Source organism: Lygodium microphyllum, chromosome 21, assembly GCF_053477565.2.
Source record: "Lygodium microphyllum isolate KBCC chromosome 21, Lygodium_microphyllum_v1.1.10, whole genome shotgun sequence".
In the NCBI taxonomy this organism is placed as follows: Eukaryota; Viridiplantae; Streptophyta; class Polypodiopsida; order Schizaeales; family Lygodiaceae; genus Lygodium; species Lygodium microphyllum.
Window position 1 is genome coordinate 66050901 of NC_141155.1, and position 19819 is coordinate 66070719.

The 19819-nt window shown below is 38.5% G+C and overlaps 1 protein-coding gene across 5 annotated transcripts in view; it reads left to right on the forward strand.

The window, feature by feature from the left end:
• Positions 1-19111, forward strand: part of LOC148018087 (WD repeat protein) — a 75163-nt gene extending 56052 nt beyond the window's left edge. For 4 of the 5 annotated variants that reach the window (XM_087661765.1, XM_087661763.1, XM_087661764.1 and 1 more), the window contains one exon: positions 18863-19111. In XM_087661765.1, coding sequence (XP_087517891.1) covers positions 18863-19029 — 167 coding nt within the window. In that variant the 3' untranslated portion in view covers positions 19030-19111. Of the gene's footprint in view, positions 1-11471; positions 11525-18862 lie in introns of those variants that run through there. The other variant, XM_087661768.1, reaches the window with a different exon arrangement.
• Positions 19112-19819: the final 708 nt, after the last annotated feature.

Genomic DNA, 19819 nt, shown 5'->3' on the forward strand with positions numbered 1-19819 from the left:
CGGGATGGGCTGGCTCTTGAAATCCCTTGATAATCTTCAATTATCAGCTTGCTGATTTCAATCCCTTGAGCCTTCAATCTCTGGCACGGATCCCAAGGTGGCTGCTAAACCCTAATTTCTGCTGTAAATTAGAGTTTACTGCATAAATTACAGATCAGCCTACTAAAAATGGTTGAAATCTCCTCCAAATGGCTAAGAATTGTTGAGAATGGCTAAGCATAGGCTGAAGGAGATGAGAGAATGCTGTAAAGAGAGAAAATTTTGAGATTTGTCGGGAAGAACTGGTCAAAATCAACTGCTTTGCTGTACCAGCCCCAAATGGATGCACCAACAACAATAGGAGCATCAGAGATTGTGACCTTCAGGAGAAAGTGCATCAACAGCAATTGCCAGCTTCCCAAGGTCAAGAATATGCAATCTCCATCACCAAAATGGTCTCCAATGACTAGGAAATGGCCCCAAAAGCTGGTAGCAACAGTCCAACATCTCTTTCCAACAATCCAAAATGAAAAAACGAGATTTCCCTCTCCCTTCAGCCCTATTTAGCCTTTCCCCCACTTGCATGGGAAAGTTTTACCAAGTGGCAGCTTTCTTAATCCATTTTCAGCAATTTTCAGCCATTTAATTAATATTCAGAATTAATTAATTCTGAAAATTAATTCAGCTCTTAATCCATGCCCAAAAAATTGACCTTGCCCATCCAAAAATTAATTGGCTAGGCCATTTGCAACCCAAAGTGGTCCCATGCATTAATTGACCTTTGGACAAGCATTAATCCATTAATTAATGCCTAGTTCCTAGTGTCATAACTGACACTTAATGGTCAATTAATAGTCCTAGGGGCAAACTAATACCAAAATTCACCTAGAATCTAACAAGTGTAACTTGTTACAACTTTTGCCTTTGACACCCATCTTTTTCACAAGGTCCTTCGGCCTTCAACTGTGAGAAAGTAGCTTGCACCTCACATGTGCAATACATGTGCATCTTTTAATTGCACATTTGATTAATCCTTTAATCAAATATCAATTAAACATAAGCAAAGCATCAAATTTTCATGTCCTCGTGATAGACCACCCCCTTAAAATCCTCGCAATCGTCCTCGATTGCACTGTAATGTGTGAAAGCAAACAATATTGCACTGGAATTTTGACAAGGCATCATAGTCAACACAACATTGGCCACTGCTAGCTAACTATCTCATATGCCCACCATTTGCTGAAAATTTCGAGCCAGCATAAACATAGCATAATGCTCAACAATAGTCCGTAACTGTTGCCAGAAACTCATCGGATGCATCCGAACTCTTGTTTCTCAACAATGCTGACTACACAACCATTGTCAAGCATAAACCGAGCCGAAACCATGGCTGAATTATCAATGGCATTCAGTACACATGCTGTCCATAGAACCAACTGAATACCACTGAAACTAATGATCATACACTAAAAACTAGCACTCATTAATCAGTCTCTCATAATCATAACTTGATGCAATGTACAGTTTCAGAGCTGCAGTGAAAACCATACCCATTTGCATGCATACTACAGTGACTAGTACACTGAATAGTGACCTCATGGCAGACATACTGTCAGCACAGTACCTTGGATGCATGCTGAATACATCCGAGATCCACTATACACGAGAGCAGTCCATTCCTGGAGGAGTAGATGTGCTACCTCCCCCTTGAGTATCAAGTGGTACTTTGGACCCTTGGCCTGTTGAACCTGAAAGAGCCTGATCCAAAGTTGGCTCTAACTGAAAGGCATCAAGGTAAAGCTGCAACAACTGAGGATGGTCTGCCAAGTCATCTTCTTCCATCCATTTAGCATCCATTGGTGAACAGTTGTGAAACTTCGCATTCTTTTTATGTGCCAAAATCTGCTCGGATATCAATATCTCATTCAGCTCCTCTACATTGGACTGAATTTCAGCAGATACATCCTTAGGCCACATCAGTATAAAAAAGCCTCAACAAGCTCACATGAAAGGCATAGTGTATCCGGTGGTGTAGAGGCAATTTCCATGATAGCCAGCATTAAAGGAAGCATTTGCATGACCAGCACTTATTCCTTGAGCCCCAAAAGCACGATGGGGTATTGATGCTTGCCCATATGCATGATTTTGCACACCAAGCATCATACTGATGCCTCCATACATCGGATTATGCATTCCATGAGCCATACCCGAGTACATTGGGTTATGCAAGCCATGCATTGGTTGCTGAAAGTTATGGGGAGGTGTGCCATACATTCCCACATTCGGTCGCTCACCCACCAAGCATGAAAAATTGTGCTACCACCATGCATATGCATTTCTTGCCCAACTGGCACCAACTGCTTTTCACCATGAGCATCTTTAGGAGCAACTTGAGAAGGCTTTGGCTTGTTCTTTGGTGCATCTTGCTGTCCCGAAGTTCTAGAAGAGGATTTTCTTTTCTTGCCCTTGTTGTCCTTCATAGGAGTGTTCAAAAACCGAGTAAATTGAGGATCTTTTGCCAATTCAGCAAAGATATTGGCTGCTGCCCTCATTCGATTCTTGAATGCATCATCGAATTTCATTTCCCCTTGCTGATCATCATCATCTTTCTGCATTGAGGGTCCAACATCTTGGCCGTCAACCACATTTTCAGCATGTTGTCCATGATTCGTGCCTTGTCTAAGATCACGCATTGCATTCCCTTCTTCCCCATGTGAATGTGCATCATGAGAGGCATCATTACTGTTTGATTGCATCCCATTGTATGAAGACATCTTGCTGTAATTTCTCAGCTGAGGACAAAGATTAGTACTAGCACAAAGCTTTGGCTTGCAATCAGGTGCCTCGGGCCCACCAAATCAAGAGATTTGATGTATTCCGGCAATGGAACCTTGAAACCAGCCTTCCTTCTTGGAATGGGTGGTGATAACCTGATTTAAGAGTTAATTACAATAATAAATAAATGCACATAAAATGAAATACACACTTTACCATAACATTCTTGGACAATAGACACCTTGTTGGCCCCAAAATTGGCGCTCCTTGCGGCCTTCCTTTAGCTTTCATTCAATTGGAAGGGGTACAACTTGAGATTCTTCAATCTCCTCCTACTAACCAATTGCTCTTGCTATCATAAATGACTAGCAAGCCTTTTGGGTCATTTGTCCCTTGATTCACCCAGGACTTCTTCTTCAATTTGACCCTTGGCTGGCCAAATGCTGCCCCAAATCAATTCGGGATGGGTTGGCTCCTGAAATCCCTTGATAATCTTCAATTATCAGTTGTGATTTCAGCCCCTTGAGCCTTCAATCTCTGGCATGGATCCCAAGGTGGCTGCTAAATCCTAATTTCTGCTGTAAATTAGAGTTACTGCAGAAATTACAGATCAGCCCACCAAAAATGGCTGAAATCTCCTCCAAATGGCTGAGAATTACGGAGAATGGCTAAACATAGGTTGAGGGAGATGAGAGAATGCTGTAAAGAGAGAAAATTTTGAGATTTGTTGGGAAGAACTGATCAAAATTAGCTGCTGCCCTGCTGTACCAGCCCCAAACGGATGCACCAACAACAATAGGAGTATCAGAGACTGTGATCTTCAGGAGAAAGTGCATCAGCAGCAATTGCCAGCTTCCCAAGGTCAAGAATATGCAATCTCCATCACCAAAATGGTCTCCAATGGCTGGGAAATGGCCCCAAAAGCTGGTAGCAACAGTCCAACACCTCTTCCTAACAGCTCCAAAATGAAAAAACGAGATTTTCCTCTCCCTTCAGCCCTATTTAACCTTTCCCCCACTTGCATGGGAAAGTTTTGCCAAGTGGCAACTTTCTTAATCCATTTTCAGCAATATCCAGGCATTTAATTAATTTTCAGAATTAATTAATTCTGAAAATTAATTCAGCCCTTAATCCATGCCCAAAAAATTGACCTTGCCCATCTAAAAATTAATTGGCTAGGCCATTTGCAACCCCAAGTGGTCCCATGCGTTAATTGACCCTTGGACAAGCATTAATCCATTAATTAATATCTAGTCCCTAGTGTCGTAATTGACACTTAATGGCTGATTAAAGGTCCTAGGGACAAACAAACACCAAAATTCACCTAGAATCTAACAAGTGTAACTTGTTACAACTTTTGCCTTTGACACCCATCTTTTTCATAGGGTCCTTCGGCCTTCAACCATGAGAAAGTAGCTTGCACCTCACATGTGCAACACATGTGCATCTTTTAATTGCACATTTGATTAATCCTTTAATCAAATGTCAATTAAACATAAGCAAAGCATCAAAATTTCACGTCCTCGTGACACCTGCTGTAGAAAGTTTGTACTAACAATGATGTGGGGTTTGGGGAAGTGCTATATATGGTAGAAATGTGCCAAATATGGCCCATTGTTGCCAAATGATGTAAAGTTGACTTGTAATTAAGCAATAAATTAATAAAATAATGATGTGTCTTCTAGATAGGATGGTTGCCTCATTGAACTAGTGTAAATGCACCCTCTAGCCATTGAAAAAGAAATGCAATTTCTAGGAAAGAACCCTCAACTAGTAAAGACACACTAAAACTGATTTGAAAAAGAACCGATTGTAATGCATGCTCTAGAAAGGGTTGCCTCCTCCATCAAGATCCTCATTTCATTCAGATTTAGACTCATAGGCAAGAGATGCTTGTATAAGATACAAATGACTACTAAAACCCCTTTTAGATCTTGGATGTGGTTGAAGGCCAAAGAAGATGGAATGGATCCAATAGTGGCAAAAAGAATTGCCAATGCTAATGAAGTCCATCGATGAAAGAACTCCTAATGACCCTAGGAATCCCACTTTGAAACTCAAGGGGCTAGGAAATGCACAATGGCATAACTGATATTGTCGCCCTCTGAAAGGGATTGGGGATACGAGGGAACCTTCAAAGGAGATGATGGGGGATGGGATTGAGCTTGGGATGAGTGGTGCATGATCGGTAATGGGTGCCATACTAGGTAAGTGTCTTCGAGGACCTTGAATAATGGAAGGGAAACAAAGCTTCTATAGCTCCCTTTCTTGCCAATCTCTTGTATGAATGGCTCTTATAGGAGGGTAAGGCCATAAGACTAGGCATTAATTAAGTAATTAATGCCAGTCTAAGGGCCAATAATTGCTCAATGAAACTTAAAAGACAAATTGGCCTAGCTTTTAAATATTGACTAGTGAAATTAATTTTTTGAGCACTAGAATAATTATTAAATTAATTTTTAAAAATAATGTTTTAAAAATTGATTTAATAAGCTGGATAATACTAGAAAGTGGGATTAGAAGCTTGCCACTTCGCAAAACTTGCCCATGCAAGTGGAAAAAATATTTTTAGGGGCCGGTAGAAGTCTATTCCAACCATTGTGAGAGAGAAGGCTATTAGAGAGCAAAGTGAGGCTACTGTTGTGATTTGCAGCTACCACGAATCAATCCTATAGTATGTAATAGTAGTTTGGAGTCCTCTAGGAGCAGGTGACAACAATCCAAGGTCCTGTGCAGACGATAGTATACAAGAGGGGGCATAGTCTTTTTGGTGTAGAAATTACATGATACAGGGGTCAAAATTTGAGCAAGGAGTAGAGAACACACAACAAATATGAGAAGAACAAGGACTGCTTTAATTTTAAATGAACTGATACAAAGATGGCTGTCCAATGGTTCGCTTCCATTATGAAGCTAAGATGGCGATTCAGATAGATGATAGGCGAAGAGCTTAAGGGTAGTTGAAAGGACGCTGATTAGGTGAAAGATAGTTTGACGATGACTTTAGAGAGGTTTTTCTTTTATAGTCCAAGAAGGTAGTCTAATCGGCATGTTTGACCATATTATATTGTGAACCTTTTCTAGTCAGCCATGGAATATTCCAGGAAATATTTTCTTTACTGTCTGGCCGAGGGCATTGCTATATTCCAGGAAATATTTTCTTTACTGTCTGGCCGAGGGCATTGCTCTCAAACTCCCATCAAGGGGGCTACTGACCCCTCTGAGACCTTCCAACCAGGGGTCGCTTTTGCGGCCCCCAGACTCCAAAATAGAGGCCCTTGATAATTCCCATACCTTGCAACTCGATGCATTGTGTCTCGAGTTACCACTAGTATAACTACTCTATCTAACACAAAGGTTAGATCCACAAAGGTCACCTTTTTGCCATCCAATCATATAGATCTCATTTGATATACAAGTTAGGACCCACCCAATGTTCGTGCTCACACATGGCTTCTCCTCGTAATGGGAGCCTTATAACTTAGAGCATCATGGATTATTGGTGGCACTTTAAGGGTGGGATATTGAGTATATCTAACATCTGGTAGTCCTAAGCTGTAGGTGACAACTTTCATGGTTATTTGAGCAAGACAGCAGCAGTTTTTCAGTGGTTCTCACGATGAAACTCTGAAATTTATCTTTTACAACACTCTCTCTTATCCCCCAACCATCTCTCAAGTTATCTCAGTATTTTTTAGCAGTTTGAGCCAACAAAGAAAGAGATTTTGGTTAATCTCTGCTATAAACTCTAATAGGGTTTTGATAGTCGCCTTGGGATGTGTGCTTGGAATCGAGGGCCTAGGACTTGAATTACAACAATTGAAATTGAGGATTTTCAAGGAGATTCAAGAGGCCAGCCAGATAGTATCTGATTTGGGACTGAATCTGTCTTTCAAGGAGCAAGGTAAAGGCCATTAAATCAAGGGGCAAATTGGTTTGGAGGCTTGTTGGTTAGTTTTGATAGTAAGTGACACTTGGATTAGCGGAGGAGATCAGAGAATCTCAGCTATACTCCTTTCATTTGCAATATACGATAAAAAAATACTGCAAGGGGCGCCAATTTTGGGGCCAATAGGGTGTCCAGTGTCCAAGATTAAAGTAATAAAGTGTGCATTTTCAATTTATGTGAATTTTATGCTTACTATAATTAGTGCTAAATCAAGTTATTTACCACCCTATTCGAGGAGGGAGGCTAGTTTCATGGTTGTGTATTACTGGGACACCATCAATTTCCTTGATTTGGTGGGCCCGAGACACTTGATTGAATGTCGAAAGCTTTGCTTAAGTGTTGAAATTGTATTCAACTGAGCATTACAACAAGAATATCTTCAGATGGTGAGATAAAATCAAGCAGGGATGATGGCTCTCAATTTGAAAATTCAGTGTTGGGAAAAATGCAATGCTTGGTCTTGGACAAGGTATTGAGCATGGACAATAAGCTGAGAATGAGGGAATTGGTCAAGAGGTGGGTCCTTTTAGGTCTCTTGAGTTGATGACTAGCAAGAGGAAGAGGAATATGATGACCAGTGTAAAGATCAACTGAGGATAACAACTAAAATGTTTATGCAATTGACAAATGAATCCTCAGTTTATGCGCTTTTTGAACCCTTCAGGGAGGGCAACAAAGTCAAGAAGAGGAAATCATCTTCAAGAGTGATGTCCAAGGGGGAGGTAGCACTTCCACTCCATCAGTTGTGGACAGCTCTCATATGTAGTGGATCTTGGATGTATTCAGCATGCATCTAAGGTACTGTATTGACAGTATGTCTACCATGAGATTCCTACTTAGTGTACTAGTCATTGTGAGATGTATGTAGATGAGTATGAGTTTCACCCGGTCACTAAAACTATACTTTTGTATCAATTTATGATTATTTTGGCATGAGTTCTTACATTTTATGATTGCTTTTGGGATCAAATTTGCATTGGTTATTGATCAATTCTTGCAATCAATTTGTGATCAGTTTGAGAACACATTTGTAGCAATTTGTGATTAGTTCTTAGATCAAATCGTTAGTTTATGATCAATTTATGCTCAGTTTTCAATGGTTTATAGCTGGTTCCATGGTCAGCAACATGTTAGTAAATACCATTGATAGTTTAAGCCATGATTTATGCTGAGAATATGTCTTATTATGATTGTGAAGTCAGAGCAGTTGAGAAATGTGAGTTATGGATGCATCAAATGGGTTTTTAACAACATTTTTGGACTTTATTTTATATTTATATCATGTTTATGTTGGTTGAAAATTTTCAAGAAGGTTTGGGATGTGTGGCACGATTGGACAATTGTGACTGATGTTGTGACTATGATGCCTTATGAAAATTCCAATGCAGTATGCTTTTCTTTTGGCACAATGTAGTGTAATCGAGGATGATTACAAGGATTTCAAGGGGGAGGTCTGTCACGGGGACGTAAAATTTTGAGATGCTATAATCTTGTCGATAATATTTTATTAAGATATTAATCAAATGTGCAAGGTTATTGAGCACATGTGATGCAAATGGCAATTATTTTATGATATCAAGCCAAAGGCCTTGAGGATGTAGTTGATGCCAAATGCAAAAGTTGTAATAAGTTATGCGTGATAGGTACTAGGTGGTATTCGGTGTCACATTTTGGCCTAGATCAATTTATTGGCCACTAATGTCAGTGGTGATATTAGAGACTATATATTAATTAAGTAATTACTGCTATTTTAAGGGTCAATAATAGCTCAAGGATACTTGAAAGATAAATTGATCTAGTCAATTTAATTATTAGCTGGTGAAATTAATTTTTTGAGAACTAGAATACTTGTTAAATTAATTTTTAGAATTAATAATTAAAAAATTAATTTAATAGGTTGAATAATGTTGAAAAATAAAATTAAAAGGCTTCCGCTTCGTAGATTTTGCTTATGCAAGTGGGAAAAACGTTTTCAGGGGTTGATCGAAGTCTATTCTAGCCATTGTGAGAGAACAAGAGGTTGTTGGAGAGCAAAGAGAGGTGGTGGTTGTGATTTGCAGCCACCAGTGATTAATCCTACAACATGTGATAGTAGTTTGGAGCCTCTAGGAGCAAGTGACAACATCCCAAGGTTCTTTTGGTGCAGATATCATACAAGAGGCAGCATCAGTCTTTCCAGCGGTCCTAAGCTATATGTGAGAGCTTCCATGGCTGTTTGAGTAGGGCAATAATAGTTTTTTAGCATTTCTCGTAATGAAACTTTGAAATTTCTCTCTCTACAGCATTATATCTCATCCTCTAGCCATCTCTTAAGTTATTTTAGCTTTTTCTAGCAATTGAAGCCATTAAAAAAAGAGATTTTAGTCAATCTCTAATGTAAATTCTAATTTATAAGAAAAATTAGGGTTTTAATAGTGGCCTTGGGATGCTGCTCAGAATTAAGGAATTTTAGGGAGATCTAAGAGGCCAACCAACCAATATTAGATTAAGATTTGAATTTTCTTTCAAGGAGCATAGTGAAGGTCAATTTCCAAGCCAACCAAGGGGTCAACTAGTTTGGAGGCTTACTGGTTAGTTTTGACAAGGGAAACTTGGATTAGCGGAGGAGATGAGAGAATCTCAGTTGCACTCCTTTCATTTGCAATATAAGATAAAGAAATACTGCAAGGGACGCTAATTTTGGGGCCAATCGGGTGTCTAATATCCAAGATTAATGTGGTAAAGTGTGCATTTTCAGTTCATGTGAATTTCTCTAGTGTAATATGTAGAGTAAAGGTCTTCAACTAGTAACGGGGAGATATCTTTGTCCATATCTTTGCTGTGATCCGATGTCATAGGACTTGAAATTTTGAGATATTTTAATATTAGTGATAACATTTGATTAGTACAAGGTTGTTTAGCATATGTGATGCACTTGGTAATTATTTCATGGTAATAGATCAAGGACCCTGAGGATACCGTGGGTGTCAAAGGCAAACATTGTGACAAGTTATGCTAGTTGGGATTTGGGGTTAGCTGGTATTAGTTTTGGCCCTGTGACAGTTAATTGGCTAATAAGTGTCAGTGGTGACACTAGAGACTAGCATTAATTTATTAATTAATACCAATCTAAGGGTCAACATGTCAAAAGAACGGATCTAGGGCATGACTATGGTGGCTTGAAGAGATAGAGTGAACTCATGAAGACATAGAGTTGAAGATAGAATGTCACACAAGGACCGTGAATTAGATTCCAAGATTGAGACTTGGACTCATAAACACAGCCTTGTGTGGCGACTCAGACTCTCAACTGAAAGGACAAAAGTATCATCATTTTGTATTACTCATCTTGCAAGTACAATGTTGTATAATAGTTGGGTTATTCCACTCTTCTCATTGTGTATATGGGATTCAGGACATCTCTTCCTAGAGTATACATCATTTGTCATTTCTCAACACCCCCCCTCAAATGATGAGTTCCTACACTCGCTGGCTTTTGCCCCCTCCCTTCCCCCCCCCTCCCCCCTACATGATAACATGGTCCGGGAGAGTAGCTCATAGGTAGCCTAGTCAAGTTAAAGCTTGAAACTTGACATCTTTGGTAAGGGTTTTGTTTTACGAAGTAAATCCACTAAGGAAAAACACAAGATCCACTATGGAAAAGATAATTTATTCAAAACAATCTGTCAGAGTTGTTGATGGCGGAAACATCCTTTTCTTCTTCTTCTCTTTCATTCATGAACTGATTCTAGTGGTTACCATTCTGCATCTGTTGTGCTCTTCTATGGTGGAAACATTCACTGGCTATATGGCAAGTCTTACCACAATAATGACATGTCATCCGATCTTTGTTATTGGTGTTGAATCCTCGACCTCTTCCTTTGGATCCAACAACTCCTTTGGTGTATAAGAGATTTTCCCTAGATGATGGAACACCATCTTTTGCATTCTTGTTCTTCTGTTTATTCTCTTTATCAAGAAGAGAGTGCTCAATATCTTTAAGTGAGAGACTTGGAACATAGGGTGGACATAAGATTCTCGTATGGATCCTTACTTACACTTGAAAGCAGTACCCACTATTACTTCATCTTCATCAATATTCTTCTTAAGAGTTGCAAGCTGGGTTTTTAGGCTCTTGAACTTGTTAATGTGTATGGTCATGGAAGCAGTCTTTTATATCCAGTTTATAAAATTGCATGAGTAATTTTACTTTTTTAATTCTTTGCTTGGGTACCAAACATCCTGTCAAGTTCCTCCCAAGCAGTTCTAGTATCTCTGATGCTAGAGATATGATGTAGCATATCATCAATTAGTCTGAGGCAATGATGCCTAGAGCCTTGTTGTTCATCTTTTTCCACTCCTTTGTCATGAGCTGGTCTTCTTCAATGAACTTGTCTTTATCATCTTCCTTCTTGTTATTTGCATCATCCTCAAACAGGTCCCACAAGTCCTTTCACATAAGATGGTACATAGTCTTCTCTTTCCAGGCATGAAAGCCTTCTCCATTGAACTTGGCTATTTGCTCAAGTTCAAACATTCTGAAGGAGGTCTTACCATGATGAGTGTACTTGGGCAGTGTCTATCCTTTTACAACGAGATTGAAGCTTACAAGAGATTTAATCAATTGGGCATTGCACATTAAAATTCTTCATGTTTGTCATTGCAAGACTGAAGTAAAACTAGCAATTGAATCGTTCTTGGATATGTCCAAAAACACAGGTGCCAAGAAACACTAGGTTAGTATCAAGAGATACTAGCTTCATTTAAGACTTGATGTTCCTGATTTTAGGTGGTCTTCTTGATCTTCAAATGGATTGCTTGAATTGAGGTGAGTTGCTTCAGATCTTCTTCTTGAAGTTTTCACTTGTTGGAACCGATCAGATTTAAATGACAGAAGCTCAAGTTGACTAAGAATGATGAAAATATGAATAAATTTTGAGCTTGAAATTCAAGGCTATGGAGTCTCTAGTTTAGGGTTTTTTGGCTGACTGGTTTTTTATTTGCAGCTTGTAGGAGAAGAATTTCCTAAAAATATTTTATGGGGAGAGAGCTTGGATATGGAGCTTTGAAAGGCCTATAGCTACAGAGTGAGCCGCAACGTACAAGAGTTGAATCGACAGTACGAACAATGACAGATGCACAATTTCAGCAAGCTGGGTTTTTTCGAAATGTTGGAGTAGGGAGTGTGTAATGTCGACCTTTGATGTGATCCAGTGATGCGCCTTGAGCAAGGGAACAAATCTCTAGAAGAAAGCTAGCTGAGATAGACTCTAGTTGGGGAGATCCAAGAGCTCCAAGTAGGGTAGGTGCTGTTTGGCTATGGCAGCCATGAAGGCTGGAATGAAGTTAGAGGTGAAAATGAGGTCATAAACTAGTATTGAGTTGGGCCATGCTCAGCTGAGCTCTGATGCCATGCCAAAAGAATGGATCTAGAGCATGGCTATGGTGGTTGGCTTGAAGAGATATACTGAACTCATGAAGATATAGAGTTGAAGATAGAATGTCACACCAAGATTGAGACTTGGACTCATAAACATAGTCTTGTGTGGTTGGACAATGACTCAGATTCTCAACTGAAAGGACAAAAGTATCATCATTTTGCATTACTCATCTTGCAAGTACAATGCTTTATAGTAGTTGGGTTGTTCCACTCTCCTCACTGTGCATATGGGATTTAGGACATCTCTTCCTAGAGCATACATTATTTGTCATTTCTCAACACAACAAAGGTTGGAGACCACTTCGCATTGCAAATGGCCTAGCCAATTTAATTATGGATAGCTACATTAAATTTTGGGCAGAGTCTGAAGGGTTGAAATTAATCTTCAAGTGGTAAAACTACTTCATCATGATATGCTTGAATTGATCGTTAGTGATTGAGACCCTTAGATGACCAGTTTATTTTGGAAGGGGTTATTTGAGAATATGGATACCACGTTGAGATTCTTATCATGCTTTCATCCGACCGCAAACCCGACCACAGACAATCGACCACAGATAGATGTCAATTTGAGGAAGCAAATTTCAGTGTTAGATCTTGTGAGGTGCTATGTTTTAAACCAGAAGAAACAATGGGAGTAATATTTGCCATTGGTTGAGTTTGCTTACAGCAACACAGTGTATAGTTTCGCTAGTGAAGCTGCATTTGAGGTGGTTGAGGGTAGCAAAAAGGTACCATCTATCTTGCAAACTAAGCTCAAGATCTTTGAGGTTGATTGTTATGTGGAAAAAATGGATGCAGTCTATGCAAAGATAAAGTATGCACTTCAGAGATCATAGGAAAAGAAAAAGAGGGTAGCTGATTATCATAGACGTGCTTTGCAGTGTGCAGTGGTGGGCGATTATATATTGTTGCGTTTTGAAAAGGTAAGGCTGAAAAATATGAAAGGAAGAGAGACCGTATTTGAAGTCGAGAATGAGATACTATGCGCCCTTCTAGGTGTTGGAGAAGATCAGGCATGTGACATACCGATTGAAATTATCTCCACATTGGCGGATACACAATGCCTTTCATGTAAGTTTGTTAAGGCCTTTTCATGATGATGTGCTAGAGGATATGTTTGTTGAAATTCAACATAAGAGTTGAGGAGCTGGATGAGATTTTGATACTCGAGTAGATTTTAGCACATAAGGAAGGAAAGGTCAAAGGCAAAGTTTTCAGGAGATATTTGGTGAAATTTTAGAATTATTTAGCAATGAATGCCAAATGGATGGAAGAGGATGACTTGGGAGACCATTCTCAGTTGTTACAACTTTACCTAGGTGCCTTTCAGTTAAAACTGACATTAGTTTGGGCTTAGTTGGGTTCGGCAAAAGCATGGATTTGGAGTATTGCCTGATGCTCAAGGGGGAGATAGTACTTCCACTTCATGAACTGTGGATAGCTCTTGTATGTAGTAGGTCTTGGATGTATTTAGCATGCATTCAAGATATTGTGTTGACACTATATTTGCCATGAGGTCACTACTTCATGTACTAGTCATTGTGAGATGTATGCGGATGGGTATGAGTTTTACTGAGCACTGAAACTATATTTTTGCATCAGCTTATGATAAGTTTGGTATGAATTTTGCCTCAATTTTGAGGCAAAAATTTTGATTTTAGCTTAATTTTGGATCGGTTTGAGAACTGTTTATGGTCACTTTTAGGATTATTTTGCATCAATTTTTGCATTGATTGCTGGTCAGCTTTTACAATGAGTTTTTGATCAGTTTAAGATCACATTTGCAGCAGTTTATGTTTAGTCCTCAGATCAACAAGTAATCAATTTATGATCAAACTATGCTCAATTTTCAATGGTTTACGATTGGTTTCAAAACAAAAAAATGTTAGTAAATGCCATTGATAGTTTTAGCCATGCTTTATGCTGAATTAATGTTTTTCTATGGTTGGTAGTTAGAACAATTGAGAAGCATGAGTTATAGATTTATCTAATGAGTTTGTAGTAACAATTTTGGAGTGATTTTGAATTTAATGTTATATATATGCTAGCTGGAGAATTTCTATAGGTTTGGGGCATGTAGCATGGTTGGAGAATAGTGGCCAATGTTGTGATTGTGATGCCTTATGGAAATTCCAATGCAGTATGCTTTTCCTTTGATACAATGCAATGTAATCGAGGACGATTGCAGGGATTTCAAGGGGGAGATTTGTCAAGAGGACGTGAAATTTTGAGATGCTTTACTCTTGCTGATAACATTTGATTAAGTTATTAATCAAATGTGTAAGGTTGTTTAGCATATGTGATGCACATGGCAGTTATTTCATGGTAACAGGCGAAGGACCCCAAGGATGCAGTGGGTGTCAAAGGCAAAAGTTATGACAAGTTATGTCAGTTGGGTTTTAGGGGTTAGTTGGTGTGAGTCTTGACCCTAAGACAGCTATTTGGCCAATAATTGTCGATGGTAACACTAGGGACTAGTCTAAGGGTCAACAGAGATTGGGGACTACTTCGAGTTGAAAATGGCCTAGTTAATTTAATTATGGATGGACACATTTAATTTTGGGCAGGATCAAAAGAGTTGAAATTAATTTTTAGGATTATTTAATTTTGAAAAATAATGAAATGGTTGGGTAATGTTGAAAAATGGGTTTAAAAGGCTACCACTTGGCAAAAATGCCCATGCAAATTGAGAAAACGTTTTTGGGGATTGGGTCTCAGTTATTCAGTCATTTTAGAGCTTAGGAGAGGGAAAGAGAGTACTGTTGGTCCATTTTTTGATTATAGAACAACAATTTGCTGCTAAAGGCAACCATTTGGGGGCCTTAGTAGACAAGGGCAATCACCTTCCAGGGGCTGGCAATAGCATTGCTGATCAGGTGACAATATTTTGGAGGTGTGTAGGAGTAGTAGGTGATTGTATTGAATGCAGGCTGGAGCAAGCAATAGGTAGAATTTAGGGATTTCTCTCTCATCTTGGCTTTCTCTCACCTTCTCCAACCCATTCTCAGAAGATCTCAATATTTCTCAACCATTTTGAGTAGATCTCAGCTAAATTTGGTGGACAACAGAGAGATATCTAAGCCCTATATTTTTGTACAAAGTAGGGTTTAGCAGTCACGTTGAGAGTCGTACCAACAAGAGAAGACATCATACACTGAAATCAACATCTAAAATTCGTGGAATGGACATGGATTTCAGATGCTAGGCCGTCCATTGTTAATTGGGATAACATTTGGCTAGTTGGTGGTTTCATTTGTCCAATTCCTAGGTGAAAATCAAGGGGCAATTTGACTAGATTACTTGTTGATTATATGTACAGCAAGGGGCTTATGGATCACGAAAGGAGGTTGTGGAATCTCAACTTGTATTCAATCCATTAGCAATCAAAGTTAAAGAAATACCGAAAGGGGCGTTAGTTTTGGGGCCAATCGAGTGTTTATTGTCCAAGATTATTAAGATAGATTATGCATTTCAATTGATGTTTATTTGGTGATTGCTGCAAATAAGTGCTTAATCAGGGGATTACCATCCTTTCCAAGAAGGAAAACTGGTTTCATGGTTCCATTGTTGGGATACCACTCAATCCCATGATTTGGTGGGCTCGAGGCACCTGATTGCAAGCTAAAGCTTTGTGCTAGTGTTGATTTTTGCTCTCGGCTAAGAAATTATAGAAATATGTATTCATACAATGAGATGGACTTAGGCAGTGATGATGCCTCTTAGTATGAGCATTCATAAGGGAATGAAGAAAATGCAATGTCTGATCTTGGACAAGGCTCAAACCATGGACAACAACCTGGAAATGTTGCTACTGTTGGCAAGTTGTTGGGCCTTTAAGACATAATGAGACTGATGATTAGCAAAGTGAAGAGGAATTTAATGACCAGTTCAAGAATTGGATGAGGACAACAATAAATCTCTTTACTGAATTGGCAAAGGATCCTCAACTTACCCGATTTTTGAATGCTTTGAAGAACATCAAGGGCAAGAAGAAGAAGACATCTTCTATACCTTTGGGATAACAAGGTACATCGAAGGTAATGCTAAAGCCTTCACTTGAAGCTCCCAAAGATGCTAATGAAGCAAAATAGTTGATACTTACGGGGCAAGGAGTGCAAATGCAAGGCCATCATGGAAGTGCCAACTTAATGGATTTTGGATGGTCGTGCATGCATGCTATGATGGGGTAGCTAGGATACTTTGGTGGAAGTACAATTTTTCATGCTATGGTTGGACATGGACGGCATACGGAAATGTATGGCATAAATCCCCATGGTATGTAGCAGCCAATGCATGGTATGCAAGGTCCAATGTATTTGGATATGGTTGGAAATATGTAAAACCCTATATATGGCAACATTAGCCTGGTGCTTGGGCCACAAAGTAGCATGTTTGATAATGTATCTATATCCTCAAATGCTTATGGGACTCAAGGAATGAATGCTGGTCATGCAAATGCTTCGATTGGTATTGGTTTTGATATAAATTCAGTGAATGCATCCTTTTTGCAGTAGTCAGGGCAGCAAAAGACTATGATGAGGGTGGAAAAGCAGTGAAGTTGAGTCCTTCAGTATTGCACAAAATATGTTGAAAGCTTTAACTTTCATTCATCAGTTTGATGTAGCCTATTTAGGGGAAAACTTCATGGAGTCCTCGAAGATTCAAAAGGCAGTCACTTTCTTGAAAGGGAATCCATTGCAATGGTGGTCTAGTCTTTTGATACAGGGTAGAGTATTGTTAACGTGGGTACAATTCAAGCAAATGTTTTCATTGAATTGGTTGACAAGTACCTTTAAGGTGGACATCATGATAGCTTGGAATAAGCTGGATGCTAAGGAGTGTAAGAATTTGGAGCAATATAATAAGAAGTTTTAGGATGCGTTGCTGCCTATTACTTGTTATTACCCTGTACTCCTTCATGAGCAAGTGGAAAAATATATTGCCTAAAGGAATCAAGGATTTTGCATTAAATCCATCGTGTCTAGTATGTCTCAACTCATAGAGAGTACTGCTATAACCGATGCTTTGTTGTGTGGGAAGGATTGGAGCTTCGTAGAGAGTGGGAAGAAGTTGAATAAAAAGTTGTTTAAGGTTGAGAGAAGGGGGCAAATATGAAAATCAGCATGTAAAGAGGCCAAAACAACAAAGAAAGGGCTTGAAAACATCGACACAATGTAGGGAATTGATGGCAACAAATAAATGTTTTATTTGTGAACAAGAGGGTCACATTGCAAGGGATTGTCCCAATAGGCAGCAATCTGGAAAATAATAAAATTAGGGAGATTCTAAAGGAAAGAAGCCCAAAACATCAGTAGGCTTGGTACCTAATGTTAGTGATTAGCCAAATGATGATGCTATTGAGTTATACAAAGCATGGGGCAAAATTAGAGATCAGCATGCATTGATTTTCTTCGATTATCACTTTTTTCATAATTACTTCTACTCATAGCTTGCAAAGAGACCTGAATACTAGATAAAAAGCTCAAATTGTGTTCTATTGCTATCTAAATGATATGTACATGATACCAAAAATAAATACTTAGTTTTACAATTTAAGTATTGTACTTCTAAAATGATTTCATTACCAAAAATAGCCAAAACAACTATAGATACCAAATAACAAGATGATGTTGGAGCATAACAAAATATCATGTGAATAGTACTACACATCAAAACAGGCTAGATGCTCACTTGTCATATGGAGAAATGCCTACTAAAACATCTAGTGCATCATCAACTACTTGTGTGTTAGGCACCTTCTCAATTTGTATATTCTTTGCATGAAGAGGATTTTGGACATAGGATTGCAATGGAGCAAAAGTCAAAGAAGTTAACCTTACAAAATATATCATAAGTTTTGTCTTTTCCCCTCCAATCTTGAGCCAATCTTAAGGGCATCCACAATATGAAAGTGTTTCATTGAATCATGGCCCATAATCCATCGTCAATGAGTAATGAGTAAACTACCGAAACTTAAAGAACTACCAAAACTTAAAAGACATCCATAGCTCAATAAAGGCCCATGATATCCTTAAATACCTTGTCTCCCTTTGTAGATTCTATATGGATGAGAGGTTGTGCTATGTTTGCACAAGTCATTATTTAGCCTATGACAATGTTGTTTTGCAAGTTCGACTATCAAAACATCATCTAGTGGTTTTTCAAGCAACTATGGAATGCATGTAGACAACATGCAAAGTGTAGAAATGATAGTTGAGCATCACATTTGTAATCTTCATTGGATGATGATGACGATGAACTCCATGAGGAAGCCATGTGTTCATTTTTCAAGACATTGCCCTTATCATCAAACTTTGGCAAATGGTGTGAGTACATTTGTTTTGGGAACAAATGGTTTTATGTGTTAGTTTGAAATAGTATAATGATCAGCCTCACATGAAGTATCTAAATGCGGTTGAAATCACAAATATTGCATCGTATTTTACCCACAATAAGCAATCATGGTGTGTTCAAGATCTAGGGGACATAAGGAGAGGTGTGGGAGGCTTTACACACATGCATGTGGTTTTGGTAATTGTGTTGTTTATGTGAAAAGCAATTAGTTGTACCTTATGGAAGTGATTTAGAACTTGGGAGAAAACTATTGATGCTAAAGATAATCATTGGCATCCATCCTATTAGGAGTCTCCTCATAAGCTCATGTTTATATGACTATCTCAAGCTAGTTAGAATAATGTTTTATGCAATTCTAATTAAATGGTTTTTTACCTTCCCAGGTAGACACCCTTTTAAATTCAATGATGCCATGGTTGATTATCTTCGACAAGTGGGACCTGGGGTTTTGGTTGGTCAGTGTTGGATTGAGGGCCAAGATGTGGAAAAAATACCGGAGAAGTTTGTAGATTTTGTGATAATTAAGGATTATACCAATAATTCTCAGTAAGTTAATTTGTTACCCATTTTAAATTGTTGGTTATGGGCATCTAAAGCAACTATGAAGTTCTTTTAATGTGTTGCTTAAGCTATCATTGTTTGTTTAACTTGTTTCTTGAGGTTTGAAAGATATGGGATTTGTGCATGTAATTAGGCATGTTTGGACGATAGGTTAGTAGTTTTTGGAGAGAGAATGCCAAGCCTTTGTTTTATCCAATTGCTAGTGGTCTCATGCAAAGAATCTATCGAGGGTTGGGTTTGGTTCTTGCGTAACCTTGACAGTGGTTCTTCCTGCCCATAGCATATTTGTGTAGTAACAAATGCATGAATGTGGGTATACACGTGCACGACCATGTGTATCAAAAATACATATTATTTATCATTGGTAAGCTTTGATACAAGATACCCAGTTTTCCATATGGTGAAACTAAACCAAGGATATGCCAAATCACTCGATATGTGAAAGTGTCCAATTGCAAGTTTACATCAAGATTAGAATGCATGTATTGTTTCCTTCAAAGTTTTACTAGTATGCCCTCTTGTAGCCTTTCCAAAAAATCTAATTTTAGCAAAGTAATTATGAAACATGTATAATGCATGAAACAATCTAGAGGAACATAAAAGAATGTGAATGAAATGGATGATTGAGACATGATTGTTTAGTAACAAAATTTGGAAACCTTTTTTAGGGTTTTCCACACATATTGCAAATAAGAGACTATGCATAAGGGTGCACTATTGCTTCTAAGACATTAGTGGTGATGACAGACTATAAGTTGGTATTTGAATCTTTGAGATGA